This window comes from Nyctereutes procyonoides, unplaced genomic scaffold (genome assembly GCF_905146905.1).
Source record: "Nyctereutes procyonoides isolate TBG_1078 unplaced genomic scaffold, NYPRO_anot_genome, whole genome shotgun sequence".
In the NCBI taxonomy this organism is placed as follows: domain Eukaryota; kingdom Metazoa; phylum Chordata; class Mammalia; order Carnivora; family Canidae; genus Nyctereutes; species Nyctereutes procyonoides.
The window spans coordinates 40,070,551-40,092,896 of NW_026575131.1; the positions used below are offsets into that span (position 1 = coordinate 40,070,551).

Below are 22,346 nucleotides of genomic sequence, written 5' to 3' on the forward strand. Positions count from 1 at the left end.
GGAAATGGAGAAAGAGGGACAGCTCCCCAAACCATTTTACAAGGCAGCACACTCTGATACCAAAACCTGACAAGGAATTGTTTTTTCTAAAATTTTATTTTGGGGATCCCTGGGTGGCGCAGCGGTTTGGCGCCTGCCTTTGGCCCAGGGCGCGATCCTGGAGACCCGGGATCGAGTCCCACGTCGGGCTCCCGGTGCATGGAGCCTGCTTCTCCCTCTGCCTCTCTCTCTCTCTCTCTCTCTCTCTCTCTCATAAATAAAGAAAAAAAAATTTAAAATTTTATTTTGAAGTAACCTTTACACCCATTGTGGAGCTTGAACTCAGAACCCTGAGATCAAGAGTCACATGCTTCACCATCTGAGCCAGCCAGGCGCTCGTGGCAGGAAGTTTTAAAAAAAGGAAAATTTTAGTCAGTCATATCTCATAACTATAGACACAAGTAACATAAGTGAAATTTTAGCAAATCAAATTCAGTGGTATCTAGATGAAAATGTCGAGTAAGTAGGACTTGTACCAAGAGAACTTGGTTGGTTTGACACCTGAAAAATGTATGTGTGTCATTTAGCATAGTAACAGAATAATGGAGAAAACCATATGACCATCTCAATAGATATAGAAAAAACATTTGATAAAATACAGTTTTTGAATTTGAAGAGTTAAAGTTTTCATGTAAACACGTATATTGTGTTATTCATTGTTTTTTTCTACTATCTTGTTATCCTGATCTTTTCCCCCATAATGTTTTGGCTCTAGTAAACTATTTTGTCTTCAGCTTAATTATATTTTGTCTTCCTGTGAGACAGTGGAATGTTCCAATCAATTCCAGTTAAATTATCATCTTAACATTATGTTAAAAGTGATCATGCTTCATTGAATAGAAACTTACTCTGTCAGGTACTTGGGTGCAGCTTTTGCCTTTGGATAGTTATTTCAGAGACAGTTCTTAGGCAATGAGTGTGAGCCCCAAGACCATGTCCTCTGGAGGTTAGCTGCAAGGCAGGCTACCAGCTTGGGCTTCTGGGAGGCTGTGTCTTACTGTTGGTGAGCCTTGCAGAGAATCTGCTGAGAACTTCATTTTGTTGGGAGTTGACCCCTCATTGGCCATTAATAACTTGGTTTATTTTTATCTCTGTGTGTTCACTGGGAGTGTGAGCTCTGATCATGTTCTCTTTCAGTGCTTGAGCAACACTGCACCACTGACCGACTACTTTCTCAAAGACAAATATGAGGCTGAAATCAACAGAGACAACCCTTTGGGAATGAAAGGGGAAATTGCAGAAGCCTACGCAGAGCTCATTAAACAGATGTGGTCTGGAAGGGACGCTCATGTGGCACCTCGCATGTTCAAAGTAGGTTGCTGTGTGTACTTTTTTCCATTTTAGGGAGAGTGATTTAGTGTTATAATGAGGTATTCTAGTTGCATATTGGGGTTAAGATGGGGTCTGAGACTAAAAGACTCACACGATGAGATCCTTCTTTTTTCTTGTTTAGTCATTCAGCACATACCTCTGGGCTGAGGATACTGTTGGTTGCTCAGAATGGTGTATTGTACCAGTCTGGAAGTAGGATACCTCCTAACCCAGACCATAACAATTCAGTTTAATTTCCAGTATTATCTGAAGGGTATTCCCAGGTTCTCTGAGCCTGGAACCTATACCCACTGTGGGCTCCATAACTCAGGAATTGGGTTGATATTCTTGGAATGTGGTGTGAAGGCAGTTTTCAATTGGATCTTCCAGATAGGAAGATTGGTTGAACTGTAGTAGGCTCTTGGAGCAACTTGGGCTTTCTCTTGCTTTCGTATTTTGAAATCTGAGAGATCTTTAGCCTGCACCACTGCAGTTCACGGAGCCTTCATGAAGCACATGGTAGAAAAAGATAGGCATATTTTCTATTCAAAGGGGATGAGGGGGAAGTAGCACTTGGGCTCAGTGAGAAAATTTAAATGGTTTATTGAAATTGAAAACTAGGGATTCCTGGGTGGCTCAGTGGTTTAGCACCTGCCTTTGGCCCAGGGGATGATCCTAGAGTCCCACGATTGAGTCCCACATCAAGCTCCTTGCGTAGAAGCCTGCTTCTCCCTCTGCCTATGTCTCTGCCTGTCTCTCTCTCTCTCTCTCTCTGGGTGTCTCATGAATAAATAAATAATTTTTTTTTTTTAAAAAAGGAAAGAATGAAATTGAAAACTAATTCTTTTTACCCCTGTAGTCACATTAATCCCTCAGAAATATGCGTAAATTACAATTCCATACCATAAAGTCAGAAAGGGACTGGAATCAGGTGATGGCACATTAAGCTCAAGCTCCTATCAATGAACAATTGATAGACCGTATTTAGGGACGTTAGGGGTAGTGTAGAGCTTCCTTGATGATAGACATTTTCTCTCTTTGCACTGTCTGCTTTGGCAGCCACTAGCCACTTAAAATGTGGTTAGTGTGAACAAGGAACTGAATTTTTTTTTTTTGTATTTAATTTAAAAGGTTTTATTTATTTAAGAGAGAGAGAGAGACAGCATAAGCTAGGAGGAAATGGAGAAGCAGACTCCCAGCTGAACAGGGAGTCCGATGTGGGGCTCAATCCCAGGACCTCAGGGATCATGATCTGAGCCAAAGGCAGACACTTAAGTGACTGAGCCACACAGGTGACCCTATTGTATTTATTTTTAATTTAAATGGTCACATGTGGGGCAGCCCCCGTGGCACAGCGGTTTAGCGCCGCCTGCAGCCCAGGGCGTGATCCTGGAGACCCGGGATCGAGTCTCTCATCCAGCTTCCTGCACGGAGCCTGTTTCTCCCTCTGCCTGTGTCTTTGCCTCTCTCTCTGTGTGCGTCTCTATAAATAAGTAAATAAATCTTTAAAAAAGATAAACAAATAAATAAATAGTCACATGTGGCCAGTGGCTATGGTACTGGGCAACACGGTAGAGAGCATTGATTCTCCAACTTTAGGATTCATCAGAACCTCTGGAAGAGCTTGTGAAAATGCAGACTACTGGACCTATCCCCAGAGTTTCTGATTCTGTTCAGGTTGGGCCCAAGAATGTGTATTACTAACAAGCCCCCAGGTGATTCTAGTGATGCCAGTTGGGGACCACACTCTTGGGGATCATAGATGCAGAGCAGTGCAAGGCAGAGTTACTTAAAGAGAAGAGGCCTGGTAGGTACAGGAGGATTCCTCTGGCTGAAGAGATACCATTTGTAAAGTTGTAATGGAGAGTCTGAACCAAAGAAGAAAGTAAGAGAGGGACTCACGTCAGTACTTCCAAGGTTCTGGCTGCTCAGGAGGCCACCCTTCACTTCACTCTTTTAGGGTACTGGCCCAGGTGCCAGGTTCACTATTGTCCTGGCTTTTGATCTGAGCCCTCTCTCTGGCAAGAACTACTGGCCTCCGTTAGGCTCTTGAGGAATTAATTGGGCCGCTCGACCAGATGGTACTCTCCCTTACTGTCCCAGCTGACCCTGCAAAGTTAGTTTTGATGGCGGGTTCCCATCTGACTTCACTAGTTCTTTAAATCTTATGCTTTCTGATTTGGTTGCTTTTCTTGTAGACCCAAGTGGGACGTTTTGCCCCTCAGTTTTCCGGCTACCAGCAACAAGACTCTCAGGAGCTGTTAGCCTTTCTTCTAGATGGATTGCATGAAGATCTGAACCGAGTAAAGAAGAAACCCTACCTGGAACTGAAGGATGCCAATGGGCGGCCAGATGCGGTATGATATAGAAGATTTTTGAGCAATAGCATTTCATAGATGTTGCCTTTTACTGAGAGTTGTAGGGACATTCTTTTGGTCTTTGAGTATTGGTGCCAGGGCCCTGGTTGCCTCTTGCTCTTGATGTGGATCTGGGCTCTGGTAGAGAAATGTATTCCAGGTTAGAAAGAGGCAAACTCTGGTTACTCCAGATTCTCCTGCTTGGGCTTCTTTAAGTTAGTGTCAGTTTGCATAGTATAATGCTGTTGTTGAATCAGAGACGAGGGCAGTCTGAGAACTAAAGTGCCTGTAGTATGAGCCTTGGGATTATTACTGCCCTCATTAAAATACGTAGATGATTAGTAAAATAGTTTATTAATAACATTATTAGGGCACTGATTTTTTTTTGGCCTTGATTTTCCAATCTATGAAAAGGAGATTTAGCTTCAAGTTACCCTATCACATTGGACTTGATCATATGAAAACTTTAAAGTAGTATTTATATCTTGAAGAAAAAACAATGAGTTAGCTGAACCATAGTATAAAACCTCCTGTGGTGTGTGTATATATACATATATATATATATGTATATATACACACACACACATATATATATACACACACATTGAAATACTGTTCAGCCATCAAAAATTAAAGAAATCTTGGGGATCCCTGGGTGGCGCAGCGGTTTGGCGCCTGCCTTTGGCCCAGGGCGCGATCCTGGAGACCCAGGATCGATTCCCACATCGGGCTCCTGGTGCATGGAGCCTGCTTCTCCCTCTGCTATGTCTCTGCCTCTCTCTCTGTGTGTGTGTGTGTGTGTGTGTAACTATCATAAATAAATAAAAATTTAAAAAAAAAATTAAAGAAATCTTGTCATTTGCAATGACATGGATGGAACTAGAGGGGATTATGCTAGGGGAAATAAGTCTATCAGAGAAAGACAATTACATGATCTCCCTCAGAAGATCATAGGGGAAGAAAAAAAATAAGATTATCAGAGAGGGAGACAAACCATAAGAGACTTTTAATCATAGGAAACAAATAGGGTCACTGGAGGGGGGGGTGTTAGGATGGGGAGTTGGGTGATGGGCGTTAGGGTAGGCATATGATGGAATGAGCACTTGGTATTATTTATATAAGACCGATGAAATTGGGCAGCCCCAGTGGCTCAGCGGTTTAGTGCCCAGGATGTGATTCTGGAGACCCGGGATCAAGTCCCACGTCAGGTTCCCTGCATAGAGCCTGCTTTTCCCTCTGCCTGTGTCTCTACCCCCCCCCCCACGTCTGTCATGAATAAATAAAATCTTTAAAAAAAAAAAAAAAGACTGATGAATCACTGATCTCTACCTCTGAAACTAAAAACATATATTAATGAATTGAATTTAAATTAAAATAAGTAAAAATAAATAAAAATTGACTTTTATACACCCCCCAAAATAAATAAATAAATAAAACCTCACTGAAGGGACTTTGGATCATTGAAAAACTTATAGGAAGCAGTCCTTGTCCTAGTCCAGTCCATTTGCTGTCAGGGCTGTCTGTCTCCCATCAGAGACCACACAGATCCCTATATGCCCCACGGTCCAATGTGAAGACTCTTAAGTGTGGAATTGGGCATAACACTGGCATGTAGTTGTGAGTATGGTATGCTAAGAGTAATCCAAGCCCTGGCTGGCCTGGACCAAGTTCTTTGCTGTAGAGACTGCCTCATGATCCATCTCAGAATCTGTAGTGGATCATTCTGGTTGAAGGAGTAAACAACTCTAATGAGTTGAGAATATCTGGTTTATCTTTCTCCTTCCAGGTGGTGGCAAAAGAAGCCTGGGAGAATCACAGGTTACGGAATGACTCTGTGATTGTGGACACATTCCATGGCCTCTTCAAATCTACCTTGGTTTGCCCAGAATGTGCTAAGGTTTCTGTGACCTTTGACCCATTTTGCTATTTAACTCTCCCACTGCCCCTGAAGAAAGATAGAGTTATGGAGATCTTTCTGGTTCCTGCTGACCCTCGCTGCAGACCTACCCAGGTAAGAGGATCTGCACCCTCATGGCACCCCTCATCGTGGGACCTTGAGTGGGGCTTCTTCTACCATTGTCTCTGACTCCCTGTGGCACTTGCCTGGGTGTGTTCCCTTGGCCTTCATCTAACCTTTGTGTAATCCTGTAAGGATTCAAGGAAGATTGTGAAGGTCCTTTGGGCTTCTCTGTCACTTTTTTTCCCCGTTTCATTTGTTCAACTCAGGTAATATGACTGATCTGCTAAGTGGTCCTTGCATCTGAATACTGGGAGGCCACAGCAGGGTACTCGGTCGGTCAGCTAAGAGAGTATGGCCAGAACAAAAGGCTGGATGAGTGGCATGGTCAGCGGGTCTGCAGTGTTCTGCCTTGCTGCCAGCTCACCGAATGACCATACTGCTTCATCCTCTGCCTTCAGTTTCTTCACCTCTTACAGATCATGGCAATCTATACTTTTTAACAATTCCTTAAAGGAAGGAGTAAAGGACTGCCAAAAGTTAAGAATGAGACAAAGCAGTATTTAGGAGGGAAAGAAATGGGTGGGCTCCTTTGCTGCTGCTGGAATAGAGAGGCAGGTGCTGAGGCAGAGGACTTGCTGTTTGTTTTCCTGACCACTCATCTGGGCCCTGACCTCATGTACGCTGTTCTTAGGAAAGAGGTCATGTTTGCACTCTCTGATGCCTGCTCATCCCAGTTCATCTCTGCTCATCCTTTGCCAAGCACCCTTGTCACCCCTCCCATCTTTCTATTTGCAGTACCGTGTGGTCGTGCCATTGATGGGGGCCGTGTCTGACCTGTGTGAGGCTCTTTCCAGGCTCTCCGGCGTTGCTGCAGAAAATGTAAGGGTGGTCAGTGGCAATTGGTCTGCTGGGGCCACTTTGTAGTCCTTTGCTCTGTATTTTCAAACTTGTGCCCATTTTGAGCAGGAAGTTCTTTTTGGCCAGCACAAACGTGATTATATGTGGATGCCTCAGTCCTGGCCCTCATTCACTGTGCACACTGCAGCTGAGACTGTCCCTTCAGCCATGGGGGGGAACACTGTTTCTCCTCCATTGATGGCACACTAGCCAGAGGGCCAGGAGTAGGGTTCTGCAGCTTTCCTGCCCCTTGCTGCATGACCTCTTCTGTAGTATGAGAAAGCTGGAAGTTCTTTCCTACACTAAATTCTGTAAGTCTGGAGTGACAATGTCATATTCTTGATAGAAATCTGTATTTAAAAGCAACTGCCCTCACAGGACTTTCCACTGAGTCTGGCCCTGTGTGGAGGTGGGGAAAGTGAAGAACTCCCCGCCCCCGCCCCATCCTCCTGTATAGTCTGAGTCTCAGCCCTGGTCAGTGCCCCTGCTCAGCCCCACTCCCCTTGCACCCTGCTAGTTTTAGGTACTTGCATAGTTGGGGTTTGGTGTGTTCAGCCATGTGCTAAAGATGGTTTCAAGACTCTTGGCCCTGGGGGACACTCCAGAGGTTTCTGGATGAGTACTAGTATTTGGTCAGCACTTACTCCCCACCATTACTGCCACTTGAGGGAAGATCCCATTGTAAGCATCAGGACAGATGTTGCCAGCATGTTTTCTGCAGGTGGCATTCATGCTGTTCTTCTTGGGCTTTGGCCCCTGAATTCTGGGGCTGGTTGCATGGTGGTCTCTCTGGAGACCACCGTGTGGCAGCACATCGTTTTCATTGGCTCCTGGGTTTTATGTAGAAGCTCTTACCCATCCTGTAATCTTTCTGTTACTGTTGATTCTTAGATGGTGGTCACAGATGTATATAATCACCGGTTCCACAAAATTTTCCAAATGGATGAAGGTTTAAACCACATCATGCCTCGGGATGACATTTTTGTGTGAGTACTTGTGGTTTCTGCTGCAGCATCCAAGGAAACATCCTAGAGGCTTTGCCTTATAGGTGTCTCTAGAGCAGAAGATTTGGTAGTCAGTGGTCATGTAGATTTGCCCTGACTCCTGGGTGCATAGGATGGATGTTCAGAGAATTGTGGGCAGCCATCAATGTGCTAAGCACTTCCTGGCACTTCAGAGCTAGACATTCCAGATAATTCTCTTCAGCATGGACATAGCCTTTTGTCAACAATTACTACCTGTTAAGAAGGCCTATTTAATGGTTCCACAGATGGTCTTGCTATCAGAAATCTCTTTCTCAAGAAGAGTTAACAGCTATGTAAGGGGCCACAGGAAGGTGAGAGAAGGGATGTGGTAGGCCATGGCTCCTTTAGCAGGTGCCATCTCAGAGTGACAGGGAGGGTTGATAGAAACAGCCTTTTTCTCTTCTAAAATCATGTAAGCTCTGAGACTTATTTTTCTCATCCATGTGGGGATAGTACACTGCCAGTTCCTGTGGCCCCCTGGGCCCCTCCCAGGTCCTCTTTGGGCCCTGTAATTTTGTGTGTCCCTCTCCCAGATTGGGTAGAGTGCATTATGAGCTTGCCTGCGCTCCCTGACAGCCCCTTGCTCAGGGAAGCTTGAATGTAGACCATAGCCATGTTCTTTCTCCCTCATTCCCTCTCACTGGAAACTTGTCCTCTGCTGAGAAAGGTTTTTAGGATTTGTTTTGGTTGAGGAATGCAGTGCACAGAGGAGGTATTTCCTTCCCTTTAAGTTTTCAGGCCGGTGACTTCTAGATCACTCTAAAAAGAGTACTTCTTGACCACATCCAAGGTCCTAGTTCTGTTCACACTTATGCAGGCTGCCTCCCAATCACAGCCATCTTCACTCAATTTACAAACAGAGGCACCAGTGCTCATGCTGGGCATCGGGCTAAGGCTGTCCATTTCTGATCCCAAGTCCTGAAAGCATCTCCTCTCAATTTGGAAATTAATGTTTACACACACCAGAGCTTAGAGGAACTGGGACATTGCCATATGGGGAGCTTGGCAAACCACCACCAACAAAAGAATTTGTAGAGTGCTGAGTGCCAACCGTCAGGAAACAAATTATTTTAAAGATGAATTGGTAATTGTCATGAAAACACACTTGTACTAATATTTTTTTAACATGTGATAGACTGTGCTAAGTTACTGAATTCTCATGGCTGTCCCATAAGGTGGGTAATTCCATTGTTTACTGAGTAAGCGGAGTCAGAAGGGAGCACTTGGCCCCGTTAGAGCAGCCAGAAAGTGACAGCGACAGACCTGGAATTTGGGCCAGACTCTCTCCAAGACCATGTTCTTGTCCCTGATCCTGGACAATAGGGTCTGTACCTAAAGCACACTTTGGTCATTTTTTTTTTTTTTTTAGTTTTCCTAGGACTCCTGCACATACTTCATTTAGGATTGTTTGCCAGGCATCTGGGGAGGGGTGTGTGTGTGTGTGTGTGTGTGTGTGTGTGTGTGTGTGTGTGTGTGTTTATAGTTTTCAAAAATTGAATCAGTAAGTTTGTGTCTCCCCCTATAGGAAGAGGGAAAGACTACAGTCGGTTGCCAGCAATTTTGGTAACATCTGTTCCAGGATAAAACATCTATAAATCTCCTCAATCCCATGTATTCACTAAGTAAGACATATTTTTCAAAATCATTGATTTGTATTTAGCATTTTCTTTGGTTATCTCTAATTTTTAAAAAATTAAATATGATTCTTTAATTTCAATGTTTTTGAACAAAGATGGCAAACAGTTTTATAAATTTGTTTCCTCATTTGAAATAAAGAACCTTTGCCTACTATTTTAGGTATACATTCTTGTATGATACTTGGTTTTATTAAAGGTCAGGGCACTTAGGAATACCTTTTTACAAGTTGACTCCTTGGTGACTAAAGATGAACTTGGTGGCCAGCCCCCTGTCTCCCCCACCTCTGTGTCTGCAGTGATGGTCTGGATGACACCTGTCATCTGTGTTGAGTCCCATTTGAAGGACCACAGAGTTGAGGCCCTGGTTGGGGGAAAGAGAATCATGTTAGCCCCAAGTCCTGGGTTATGTAGGTTCACGTTTTCCTGACAATGACCCTTGGGATTGCTGCCCCAGTTTCTAGAATCATCTTGGAAATGGTTTATCCACCTTTTATGCTGAGGTATGGTTTGTCCCAGTAACCACAGTCCTGGCCACCATGTAACTGCAGCTCAGATTTCTGCTGTTCGTGTGATCCACTGCTGAAGGTACCCTTTCATGTGATTGACACAGGTACGAGGTCTGCAGCACCTCTGCTGATGGCTCTGAATGTGTGACACTTCCAGTCTACTTCAGGGAAAGGAAGTCCAGGCCATCGAGCACTTCCTCTGGGGCGGTGCTATATGGGCAGCCACTGCTGGTTTCTGTTGCCAAGCACAAGCTAACCCTCGAGTCCTTGTACCAGGCTGTCTGTGAGCGTATCAGGTTGGTGTCAGGAATGTGTTTTGCTTATTTCCTAAAATCATGATGGGCCCAGTCATAGTAGTGACTGCCCTCTGTTGTACCTGGGTCCTCATTCCTATGAAAATGCAGTTGGGCCAGCCCCTGGGAGGGCCGGGACAGGGCATCTGGCACATCTTATGCACCATGATACTGGGGACCTATATTTCCTCTCTGATCCCTGGAATCATATCTGTCACTTGTTAGTCACTTGGTTTAAGCTATCTAGTGCTTTGATGTCAGTTTGTGTTTGAATACAGTTTCCAAAATACTCTGCTGTCATTCTAATGTTACTGAGAAATATTTATTTTAATGATGGTGCCATGTGACATTCATAAACGACTTGAAACAGGCATTCATAGAAGATTCAGTCTTCAGTGACTTGGTATTTAAACATCTTATTTTTGGGTTCCTCTAAATTTCTTAAAATATGGAGCTATCATGTGATTTTAAAGCTCCTTTATGTACCTGAATTGCTTTGTGAATAGCTGTATGTCCATTGTGAACCACATATATCTGAGTAGTAGAGAAAAACAGGTAAATGTTACAACTAACAAATAATTCCTTTTCTTTCTTTTTTTCCAGCCGCTATATCAAACAGCCTTTGCCTGAGGAGTCTGGCAGCTCGCCCTTGGAGCCGGGGGCCTGCAATGGCTCCAGGGGCAGCTGTGAAGGTGAGCACTCACCATGCTGTGGGGCTATGACTGACCAAATCCCTCCCGACCTCCCCCTTCTTCCCAAAGGTGTGGTGCACACAAGAGAGGGAGGCGCTAAGGCTGGATGAGGGCTCTGACTGGAGGGCAGACCCTGGGAGCTCCATCACATTGCTCTATGCTGCCAGCGTCTGTTCTCTAGCTTCATCTCTCTGTGGATTCTGCTTAGACATGTAGGCTGGGTTTAACCGTAGGCAGAGTTAACCTCACAGAACTGAGTGACTTGCCTAGGGTCATGGGGCAGTTAGGATTTGATTTTAGTCTGTTGGAATTTCCGAGTAGGTGCTTAGCTAGCCCTTGACCGCCTCCATGGCCTGGCATCTATCTGAAGATCTATTACCTTGGCCCTTACCCATCACTCTGGTGTGGCAATACCTCTGGAAAGGACAGAAGTCCTGGCCAGCCAGTCAGAGGGCAGAGGCTGTTTCTCTTGAGTATTTCTTTCTACCCAGGAAGCTACAGGTGATAGCTGACTCTAGATAGCTCCTGTTTCAAGAGCGAAGAGAGCCACAGTGTGCAAAGAGGTAGGATAGGCTGGTTGCAGGAAACCCAGAGCCCTTGCCATCCTCCCGTGGCCAAATACCCACAAGATTATACTTGACTGGGGAGCTCAGGTTGTCACTCTTCTTTTGGGGGCCTAGGTAACTTAGTGGATTTATCACTGTAAAACCACAAATGTTCTCCAAGTTAATGCCATACATTTTCAGTTGCAAATTCAAATGCTCAGATTTCTTCAACACGCGCACAGTCCTGGAAAGTGAGAGGTGACATTAGAAATAATGCCCACAAGGCTCCATCCTCAGTGGATATTGCAAATTATATTTTATGGTATTTAGTATAGTCATAATGTTATTCTTGCCTAGAATATATTCTCCCACTAGGGATGAATAAGAGCGTGTTTTGTACATAGGTCCCATGTGCAGAGATGTCAGAGTGGCTGTGGCAGTTTCTGAGCAGACCCTGGATCGTGGGTTCTTGGTGTTCTGTCAGTTAAAGCACTGTGATTCCTAGCTTAAAAGTGTGGGGTGGACTTCAAGTTGCCTCATTCCTCTGAACTCATCTGCAGAATGGGATAATAACTTTTTCACAGTTGAGGTTGTAACTTAATGAGATAATGTGGGTTAAAGTATGGCATGTAATAGGCGCTCAATTAATAATAATCATACCATGTAAATATTTGCTCTTGTTACAATTAGCCTAGCTTTTTAGACATTTTGTCTGTCAGTTTTGTCAGAACAGAGAGAGGTAGAGTGTACACAGGCAGAGGGAGAAGCCGCCCCATGCAGGGAGCCCGATGTGGGACTCGATCCCGGGTCTCCAGGATCATGCCCTGGGCTGAAGGTGGTGCTAAACCGCTGAGCTACCCGGGCTGCCCAAGAATCCTCTTTTAAAGACAGTCTGCCTCAGCAGTGTTCACAAGGAAAGACAAGTCAGGTCCAAGACAACACAGCACTTTCCTCTCAGGCCACAGAAATAACACAGCCGTGGATGAGGGTGTGACATGGGTCCCCATCGGTACCATTCTTAAATAGCCAGCTAGCATAAGCCCCATACTCACAGACATTCTGTTTCCAAGACCAGCTCACTTGGCTCAGAGACGGATGGAGGCTCTGCCTCTTTTACACCCAGGTGGGCCTGCCCCGCTCCCAAACCAGCAAGGAGGGTAGAGCAGGAAACCCTGCTCTACCCATTACCTCTCTGAGAGGAACACAGCCAAAGCCTGCTTCAGGCCCACTCAGTGAACAAACAGAGCCCTGAAACTATAAAGTGTGTTTCCTGGCTGTGTCACTGGCCAGCAGCTACTCAGACAACCTCAGGAAGCTTCTGCTAATGCAGTCAGAATTAAATACCAAGAAATGTATATCACAGGATGAGAAAAGAGAGCAGAGTACACTGAAAGCAGCCACCCAAGCCACAGAGGCCTGATGAGGAGCCATGGCAGTAAAGACATTAGAAGTATTTCAACATTAAATGGAGTTCAAAGTCTACGCACCAAGACTCAGTTAAAGGATTCAAAAGAAGGCAGTGGGCAGCCTGGGTGGCTCAGCGGTTTAGCGCCGCCTTCAGCCTGGAGCGTGATCCTGGAGACCCGGGATGGAGTCCCACATCGGGCTCCCTGCATGGGGCGGCTTCTCCCTCTGCCTGTGTATACTCTACCTCTCTCTGTTCTGACAAAACTGACAGACAAAATGTCTGTCAGGCTCCCTGCATGGAACCTGCTTCTCCCTCTGCCTGTGTCTCTTGCCTCTCTCTGTGTGTCTCTCGTGAATAAATAAATAAAATCTTTAAGAAAAGAAAAAGAGGATTCTTATGTTAGAACATCCTCTTTTCCTTGGAGTTTCCATGTCTACTCATGTTGTCCAAGTATATAAACTTCATGTTTTAAATGTTTTCTTCTCCTGTTACTTTTCCATCACCTCTTGGGAACTGTCCCATCTTTATTGAAATTGCTTATCCAATGCCCTCACCTTTCTCTTTGGCCCAACAACAAAAAAGTGCGATGAACATATTCATGGGTCGTCTTAGTGCAGCCACAGATACCAGTTCTCTGGAAATACCTGGGAAATTTACTCATCAGCATAATGTCTCTAGAATGCCTATAAAACTCTTGAGGGCTACCTGGCTGGCTCAGACGGAAGAGCATGGGACTTGATCTCAAGGTCATGAGTTCAGGCCCACATTGTGTGTAGAGATAACTAAAAAAAAAATAAATCAATCAACTTAAAAAAATTATTGAAATTCTACCATCTCAAATGAATAAGGGCGGGGAAAGTGGGGAGGACTGTCTGCTATGTCCCCGGAACCCAACCTGGCACCTGTACCTGAGCCACAATCACTGACTACTTGTTGAAGGTCCAGCCAGCATGTTTCTTGTAGAGGAACTGAAGCTTTAACTTAGTATTTGTGATCATAGTAATACTTTTTAAATTGACATTTAAATTGTTTCTAAACCACTCTGGTCCTTTTTTCTCTGTGGATCAAGTGACAAAGTTGAAAGAGTCTGAGGATGTGGGGTGAAGCCCAGTAAAGTACCAGGCGTGGAGGGGCCCACATTTAGGACAGGTGGGCCTGCTGACTCATCTCATGCCTTTGGGGGCCTCAGTAAGCTTTCCTGGGCCCACACTTCCTTATCACAGGTTAGCAGGGCCCACTCTGCCTGTCTCAGCAGCTTGGGGTGAGGGTGAATTCAGGTGCCTCGTAAAGGGCTAGATGTGGTTTCACATGCAGAGAACAAAATCTGGAAGGAAGTACCATAGTTAGGTATAAAAGTAAATTTTTAGCATTGAAATGTTGGCAAATTCTATATGCATTGGTTTTCGTTTGTATGCCAGGAGAAGATGAAGAAGAAATGGAGCATCAGGAAGAAGGCAAAGAGCAGCTCTCAGAAACAGAAGACAGTGGGGAAGACGAGCTAGGAGGTGACCACGAGGAGACCACCCAAAAGAAAGTCAAAGGCCAGCCCTGCCCAAAAAGGCTTTTTACCTTCAGCCTTGTGAACTCCTATGGGACAGCTGACATAAATTCCCTTGCAACTGATGGAAAACTACTTAAACTCAACTGTAAGTACTTTTTTCAACCTTTCAAACTGGGTTTGGATTGTAGAATCTGTTCGAAAATCCTCTTTGCTCTCAGTATTCGATGCGCTGGGCTCTCACCATCTCCCTGTAGCTTCAGGAACAGACATGCTTGTGGGCCTTGGCTTAAAGCTCCCTAACTGGTCTCTGTTTCAGAGACTTGACCCCTGCCCCAGCCATCTTGTCAGATTTGTCCCTCTGGTCCTCGATGACGTTAGATGGAAGTGAGCTCTCCCTCCACTGCCACTATCCTCAGGACCTTTGCTCTGGATTGATAACACTTCTCATGCCTCCCACATGGCAGCGTTTCCCCAGAGTCCTCTCACTTATGAGACTACATGCATATTTCTTTTCTTCCATAAGACTGCTCATGACATATGACCCATCTAGATGGTGGTCATGGATTTCATGGGCTGTTTGTTAGCTGGAGCCGTGAAGGGGGCTGCCGTGCACATGGAAGAGGCATCCCAGCAGGATGTGCATTGTGTGGAGAGCCTGAGAGGATGGTGAAGACTCCTGCCTGGAAGCATTACTGTGTCTCCTTCACTGGAAAATAAATTCGCTTTCTTTCATTCCCTTTCTTTTTCCTCAGATCTCTTTAAAAATTTGTTTTCATGTCAGCTTTATTGACGTGTTTTCGGGTCTTTGTGTCTTTGTCTCCCTGTCCCTGCAGCTCTTGCATCTCTGTGCAGGAGCCTCCTTCTCTTGTCCAATGCCTTGCAAATTCTAGGCACCTTCTCGAACTCCAGTCTTTGGTTCCCCACCTCGGTCGTTCCATCTCCTTCCCCCTCTGTCGCATGCTGGGGCCTGGAAAGTGCCCACAGGGAGTAATCTGCGCTGGTGTAGGCTTCACCTTGTTTGTTTTCCTTCTCTTGGGGGTGGCACTGTGCCTCTGTCTGATACCCATCGTCTCAAAACATTATTTTGTCAGCTTTCCTCATGAGTTAAGATGGGAAGGTGAGTCTCGTCACTGTGACTTTATCTTAACTTATGCTTTCAGTAGCCCATATGGTTAGCACCCCTGGAACTTAACTGTGGCATTGAGGAAATCTTTGCCAAAGGATTTAGGGGTCCAAGGGTTCAGACCTGGCTGGCTCAGGGCTGAGCATTGCTCTTGCTGTGGCTGGTGATGGGTGAGCAAGAGTTGATGGTGCAGCTTGAGTGTTTTCTTTTCACTTCTGTCACTTGAAGAGCCTTTCCTGTTGCTGGTCATTAATAATGAGTAACACTGTGGTCCTCCTCCACAGCTCGATCCACACTGGCCATCGATTGGGACAGTGAGACCCGGAGCCTGTATTACGATGAGCAAGAGTCTGAGGTACGTGACTTGGGATTCTTGGTCGTGAAGCAGTGCTGGCTTCTGCTCTGGCTGTATATTTGGGTCACTCTCACCAGTTCTCCGGCAATGTAACAAATTCTGTTCAGACTGAGAATGGAAACCACTTAAAGATTTTGTCACGTTATGTTCAGAGGCTCCAGAAAGTATATTATATTCTAAGCATGGAAGTTTGTGAGGTTGTGGCTTAACCTTGTAAGAACTCTTTTCCCCACCAGAAGTCAGCACTTTTTTTCCCTCACAGGCCTATGAGAAGCACATGAGCATGTTGCAGCCTCAGAAGAAGAAGAAGACTGCCGTGGCCCTGAGAGACTGCATTGAGCTCTTCACTACCATGGAGACCCTTGGGGAGCATGACCCCTGGTATGCAGCTCCCCAGTCTGGGTGGGGGCCCCCATGCACCCTGCACTGATCTGCTGGGGCCATCTGTGTACACAAAAATCCTTTTTTGAGGGTGGGGAAATGTGCCACTGTCACTTCTTTACATTGACCCTATATCACAGTCTGTGCAAATTGTTTTCCAGACTAAGAAAGCCATGCCTCCTTTTCAGAAGGTGGCTTAGACATACACACACACCCCCCACCCTGAAGCAATCATGCTAAGTACAGGAAAGGATGCTGTGGGATTGTGGCTATGCCTGTGTGCTTGGGTGCTCAGGGGCCCTGGTCCCATCCCCCACCACCCCAGTAAATGGAGGTTTCTCTTTTCTCTGCAGGTACTGTCCCAACTGTAAGAAGCATCAACAGGCCACTAAGAAGTTTGACCTGTGGTCCTTGCCGAAGATCCTGGTAGTCCACCTCAAACGTTTCTCCTACAATAGATACTGGAGGGATAAGCTTGACACAGTCGTGGAATTCCCAGTCAGGTGGGTCCCTGAGCTGCAAGTTCTTAGGAGAATTCAAAAGTAGGCAGAAGACTTGGGCACTGATTTGCTGAGAGTTTTGTCACCAAAGACATTTCTGCATTAGGATGCATGTTGCTGGGCTTCAGGCAGTTGGACTTGGGCTCACCCTTCTCCCCATCCTCCTACCTTTGGCGAAAGATTGTCCTACAGAAGCACTTTCCAGGCTCAGAGTGAGACTAATCATTTCTGCCCTCTGACTGAACCAGGCCTCCCATCCGTCATTAGTCCCAGGGAGCCTGGTCTCAGCTGGACAGCACAAATACAGTGCTGCTTCTCATTAACTGGGTGATGAAGCAACCAGAGCGAGCTCACTGAGGAGAATTGGATAACTGGGGGCTGCAGTGGGGGTGCAGATCCAACTGTCTTGTTCCTGGGGCAGAGAGTGGGATTGACTAACTCCCTGTGTTCCCGGGTCCCAGGATGCAGAGTGTAACTGACACAGAAAAGGAAGGAAGCCAGCCTCATAAGAGTTCGTCTGCCAAATGCAGATTTTAAAATGCTCACTGGGCAGTGGGAGTGAAGGTAGATGCATGGAGTATAGACGTGTCAGTGGGAGAACTTGGGTGGTGGTACAGGAGGATTTGTTGTAAAATTTACCTTCTCTGTGTGTTTAAAATTTTCAAACTAAAATGTTGAGGAGTAAAGTTTTCTGGGGCCTCTTTTGGTATTTAAATTTTTATGGCATCAACTGTAATTTTGATCCTAATTGCCCTTCCTACATAGTTGCTGCAGCCCTCTTCTCCATGCCTAGAGCCCTTCCTCACTGGTGCTAGCTTGGTGCTTGGAGCTAGCCAGGCAACTTCTCTCCAGCCTGCATAGGCCAGTGGTCAGACGAGCCCACAGGGCCCCTGCCACGCAGCCTGGCTGTCCATTCCTGATATAGTTACTGTTTCTGCTTCCCTGTGTCCTAGCCTAGTACAGAGAAGGGGTTGCTGGGTTACTCCAGCTGCTTTCTCTAGTTTGATGCAGTAAAGGCCATTTTTGTGTTTTGTGCTCAGAGCTCTGAACATGTCCGAGTTTGTATGTGACCTGTCGGCAAGGCCTTATGTGTACGACCTCATTGCCGTGTCTAATCATTACGGAGCCATGGGAGTTGGCCACTGTAAGTACTGGCATCTGCCACCTCTGACATGTTTAAATGCCTGTGGCCAGTCTCACTGGTCTCTTCCTGTGTGCCAGGCCCTGCCCTCAGTACTTTATCTTTAGTGCTTCAGGCCTCAAGTGTCAAGGTTTCAGGCTTGGTCCAAACTACTACTGCTTCTCCATTCTTATTTCTTTCTTTTTTTGGGGTAGGGATGGGGCTTCATGTCCTCCCCCCCCCCCCGATTTTAGTTTTAAATGGTCTCTACACCCAACATGGGGCTTGAACTCATGACCCCAGAATCAAGAGTCCCTTGCTCCACCAACTGAGCCAGCCAGGCACCCCAGTCTTCATATACTTGAATCCAAGTAATCCCGACCTCTGGGAATCTATCCTAAGGAAAGTACTTGACATTGGGAAAAAGCTTAATGCACAAAGTTTCCCCTATTTATAACAGTGAAAACTTAGTAGCTGCGTTGGTAAGCCAACAGTTGGCACTGCTGTCCACCTACTTGATGGACGAGAACACCACCATTGCAAAATAAACAACATGGGGAAATGCCCATGACGTGTTCAAACTCGTATCACTGTAGAAGCTCATATCACAACTACATTAAAGCAAAAATCAACGGAACTTTCTCTTTGCTCTACCTTATCTTCCAAAATGTCTAGAATGTGTAGGTTTTTGTTTTGTTTTGTTTTGTTTCAAACTATTTATTTATTTATTCATTTATTTATTTATTTATTTATTTTATTTTATTTTATTTTATTTTATTTTATTTTATTTATTTATTTATTTATTTATTTATTTATTTATTTAAGAGAGAACCAGCACTTGCGATGGGGAGGGACAGAGGGAGAGGGAATCTCCAGCAGACCCCCGCACTGAGTGTGTAGCCTGATGCAGGGCTTGATCTCATGATCCTGAGGTCGTGACCTGAGCCAAAACCAAGAGTTGGATGCTTAACATCTGAGCCACTCAGGTGCTGCTGGACATTTTCTTTTTTAATGAAAAGACTTCGTATGTTTTGTTACTTGTTTGTGGAAGGGTGTTAGTGATGCTTGAAGTGAAGAGCTGGGTTTCTTCACATCTCTGCTGCATCTACACCATGCCAACTGCCACTACACCCAGTGTTAGGACCCCAGAGATGGCCACACAGGAGGTTTCAGTTCCTTTTACATTCAACAATAGATTATAGAACTTCCCTAAGCTTCAGACCTCTTCCCTATACTGTGACACTTTTTCTCTCAGTCCAGCAGTCTGCTTTCTTGCCCCTCTTGTTTTTACTGTATCACCTCATGGCTCAGGATGGCTGCTCAGTGTCTGGCCCTCATGTCTACACGCTTTCAGAAGAAGAGAAAAATGGGAGCAGCCTTCCCCTTTAAGGCAGCCTCCTAGAAGTACCCCTCAGCTCTTCTGTGGACATTTCATTAGCTTGTAACTGGGCACGTGGTTACATGTAGCTTTAGGAGAGGCTAGGAAATAAAATTGTGCCTGTTTGAAAGTTGGGGCTCTCCTAGAATGGCTATTGGTGATCCCTCATCACATCATACCCTGCAGCACTTAATGCAGCTTTTTTCCAGAAAAATTAATTTTCCAGAATTAATTTTGGGATCTGTGTTCATGCATGCCAAATGAAATAACTTTTAAAAGTTTTAATATAGGGCAGCCCTAGTGGCTCAGTGGTTTAGTGCCGCCTTCAGCCCAGGGTGTGATCCTGGAGACCCAGGATCAAGTCCCACATCAGGCGCCCTGTATGGAGCCTGCATCTCCCTCTGCCTGTGTCTCTGCTTCTCTCTCCTCTCTGTGTATTCTCATGAATAAATAAATAAATTTAAAAAAAATAAAAATAAAAGTTTTAGTATATAAACATATCACTTGGGCAAGTTCCTTAGCCTCCATATCCTTCAGTGTTCTCTCTCATTCATGAGATCAGGCTGGTTGCCTGAGGACCCACATTAGGTCCACAGTTGGAACTCCAGGATTGAGAGCCACCATTATTACTGTAATGCCAAATGTAGGGACAGGTCCTTGGCACCTTTTCCTGTGTTCTTCATCCCTGCAGTAGGCGCTCTAGTCCTCACTGGAGAGTTAAATGGCTGGCCCAGCGTCACGCAGCAGGTGGAGACTAACAGCCAGTTCTCCATTAGAGTCATTTTGTAGAGTCTGGGGTAGAGGGTGGGGTGGGCAAGGAATTACTCATTGCTGCTGGGATTGCATTTTACAAACATCCTGCTGGAAAATAGTATAAAATCAAGATAGAAAGTGTTGGCTGTGGGGAAGGCTTGGACCACTGTGAGGAACTGTTACCCAGCCACAGACTTTGATTCTCAGAGAAAGATAAAATTTAAGCCATCTTGTTCACATCCCAGCTCTGCAAGCCTGAATGCCCAGTGTATCCCTCACTGGGATTACCCCAGAGGCTCTGGAGGCAGGAAGAGGCAGTAGTAGCCATCTGCCTGGACCAAGTGGAGTTTGATTTGGTCTGTTCTTTTGAAAGCCATTTTGCGGATCCCTGGGTGGCGCAGCGGTTTGGCGCCTGCCTTTGGCTCAGGGTACGATCCTGGAGACCCGGGATCGAATCCCACGTCGGGCTCCCGGTGCATGGAGCCTGCTTCTCCCTCTGCCTGTGTCTCTGCCTCTCTCTCTCTCTGTGACTATCATAAATAAATAAATTAAAAAATTTAAAAAAAAAAAAAAAAAGAAAGCCATTTTGCTTAAATCTTAAACTTCATCAGCTTTTATGGGTCCTTGGCTCTGGATTATTACTTATAGCCATCCTGAAGATTGATACTGATTTCTCTGTTTGATTAGTTTCCCAAAATTACAGTTTAAAAAGCCTTGGTCTGTGACAACTCCATTTTTGCCTTTTTTTTTTTTTTTAAAGAGTGGGAGGGGAGAAAGAGATGGGAGGAAAAAAGAGAATCCTAGGCAGGCTTCATACCCAGCATGGAACCTGATGCAGGGCTTGAACTCATAACTCTGAGATCATGACCTGAACTGAAATCAAGAGTCAGATGCTTTAACCAACTGAGCCACCCAGGTGCCCCATTTTTACTCTTTTCAAGAAAGAACAGATTTCAAAAAAAAAAAAATTAGTTATCTTGGTTGTATTTATAAATTATTCTTTTTTTTTAAGATTTTATTTATTTATTCATGAGAGACACACAGAGAGAGAGAGGCAGAGATACAGGCAGAGGGAGAAGCAGGCTCCATGCAGGGAGCCCCACGTGGGACTCGATCCCGGGTCTCCAGGATCACACCCTGGGCTGCAGGCGGCGCTAAACCGCTGCGCCACCGGGCCTGCCCTGTAAATTATTCTTAATTTCAGGGCCTATGTTTTGTTTTTTTAGAGTTTTATTGTTTAGTGCAAGTCTAATAAACTAGCCAGATTAGTTCTCTGGTGATTGCTAGAGGTATTTTCTTTGTTGACTTGGCAGATACTGCGTATGCGAAGAACAAACTGAACGGGAAATGGTATTATTTTGATGATAGCAATGTATCCCTGGCCTCTGAAGATCAGATAGTGGTGAGTAGGCTCTAATACTTGGCTCCTCCTCTTACCTTGATGATGGATTAAAGCTGGGAAGAGCCTCCTGGGCTAGTTGGTTATTTGGTCATCCTGATGTGACGATGGAAGCTGGGTGTGGTAGAGAGTTGACTGCCATTCCTTCCAGGACCCTTCCTAAATGAGAAGCTAGGTTCTTCTCTGGGTTCTGTCACAGGGTACCGGCCTTTCCCCACTCTCTGAGCAGGGTCTCCTTCCTTGTTGCCTCTGTCTGAGTGCACAGGGCAAGATGGCAAAACTCTGAGAGTGGGTTTTGAACAGTGAGAGAAAAGCCAGGGAGAGTGGATGGTAATTCCAACCAGTGAATGAACTTTTCCCCTCTTGTGTTATAGACAAAAGCAGCTTATGTGCTCTTTTACCAACGTCGAGATGATGAATTTTATAAGACGCCTTCACTTGCTAGTTTTCCTGGATCCTCTGAAGGAGGGACAAGCCCAAGCAGCTCACAGCAGGGCATGGGGGACGATGAGGCTTGCAGCATGGACACCAACTGATGCTGCCTCCAAGACCCTGCCGCCCCACAGCACCAGTGTAATCCCCCAGGAGAACATCTTTGACACCCTGAAGACTACTAGTGTTTGGTCTAAAAACCAGATGAGGAAATCCCCTTCTTTTATGAGCAGAAGAAAAAAAAAAAAAAGACCATGTTTGCTCAGAAGGGTTATGTCAAGAGGCTGAATTATTTTCTTTTTACACAGGTGGTGAGAAGTTTCTGTAAGACCTGTAGAGCTGGAATGTGGGGGTTGGGGTGGGGGGGGCTACACAGTGGAGTAAGGCCGATGAATTCCAAAGAATGGAAAGGAACACTGTAATTGAGGATGGTGGCCATGAAGACCTACAGCAGGCTGCCCTGAGTTCCTGGATTTCTTACTCTGGTGCTGGTTCCTGGTCACCCCAGCAGTCTACCCACAGTAAACCAAGCCTCAAGTTCACTTGATATCCCCTTCTCCCTTGCTGTGCACTGAAATGGGTTTATAATTCCCACAGAATTAGTCCCTGAAGCCTGTTTCTGTTTCCCTTTGAGCCATCTTGGAATTTCCATCTTTCTCTCCCCTAATGAAATGAAGATATTTGGTGTTGGGGTCTCCTGCCCCTCAATCTCATGTGGAACTTAGCAGTTCTGT

At 45.4% G+C, this 22,346-nt stretch overlaps 1 protein-coding gene across 3 annotated transcripts in view; it reads left to right on the top strand.

The window, feature by feature from the left end:
• The window catches only part of USP4 (ubiquitin specific peptidase 4), a 53,754-nt gene extending 31,595 nt beyond the window's left edge, over positions 1-22,159 (top strand). For 2 of the 3 annotated variants that reach the window (XM_055343653.1, XM_055343654.1), the window contains 14 exons: positions 1,177-1,350; positions 3,549-3,707; positions 5,494-5,718; positions 6,463-6,546; positions 7,456-7,550; positions 9,837-10,028; positions 10,629-10,717; positions 14,089-14,316; positions 15,579-15,649; positions 15,912-16,030; positions 16,384-16,533; positions 17,571-17,674; positions 21,095-21,183; positions 21,555-22,159. In XM_055343653.1, the coding sequence (XP_055199628.1) occupies positions 1,177-1,350; positions 3,549-3,707; positions 5,494-5,718; positions 6,463-6,546; positions 7,456-7,550; positions 9,837-10,028; positions 10,629-10,717; positions 14,089-14,316; positions 15,579-15,649; positions 15,912-16,030; positions 16,384-16,533; positions 17,571-17,674; positions 21,095-21,183; positions 21,555-21,716 (1,941 nt within the window). In that variant the 3' untranslated portion in view covers positions 21,717-22,159. Of the gene's footprint in view, positions 1-1,176; positions 1,351-3,548; positions 3,708-5,493; positions 5,719-6,462; positions 6,547-7,455; positions 7,551-9,114; positions 9,212-9,836; positions 10,029-10,628; positions 10,718-14,088; positions 14,317-15,578; positions 15,650-15,911; positions 16,031-16,383; positions 16,534-17,570; positions 17,675-21,094; positions 21,184-21,554 lie in introns of those variants that run through there. The other variant, XM_055343655.1, reaches the window with a different exon arrangement.
• The last annotated feature ends 187 nt before the right edge of the window (positions 22,160-22,346 follow it).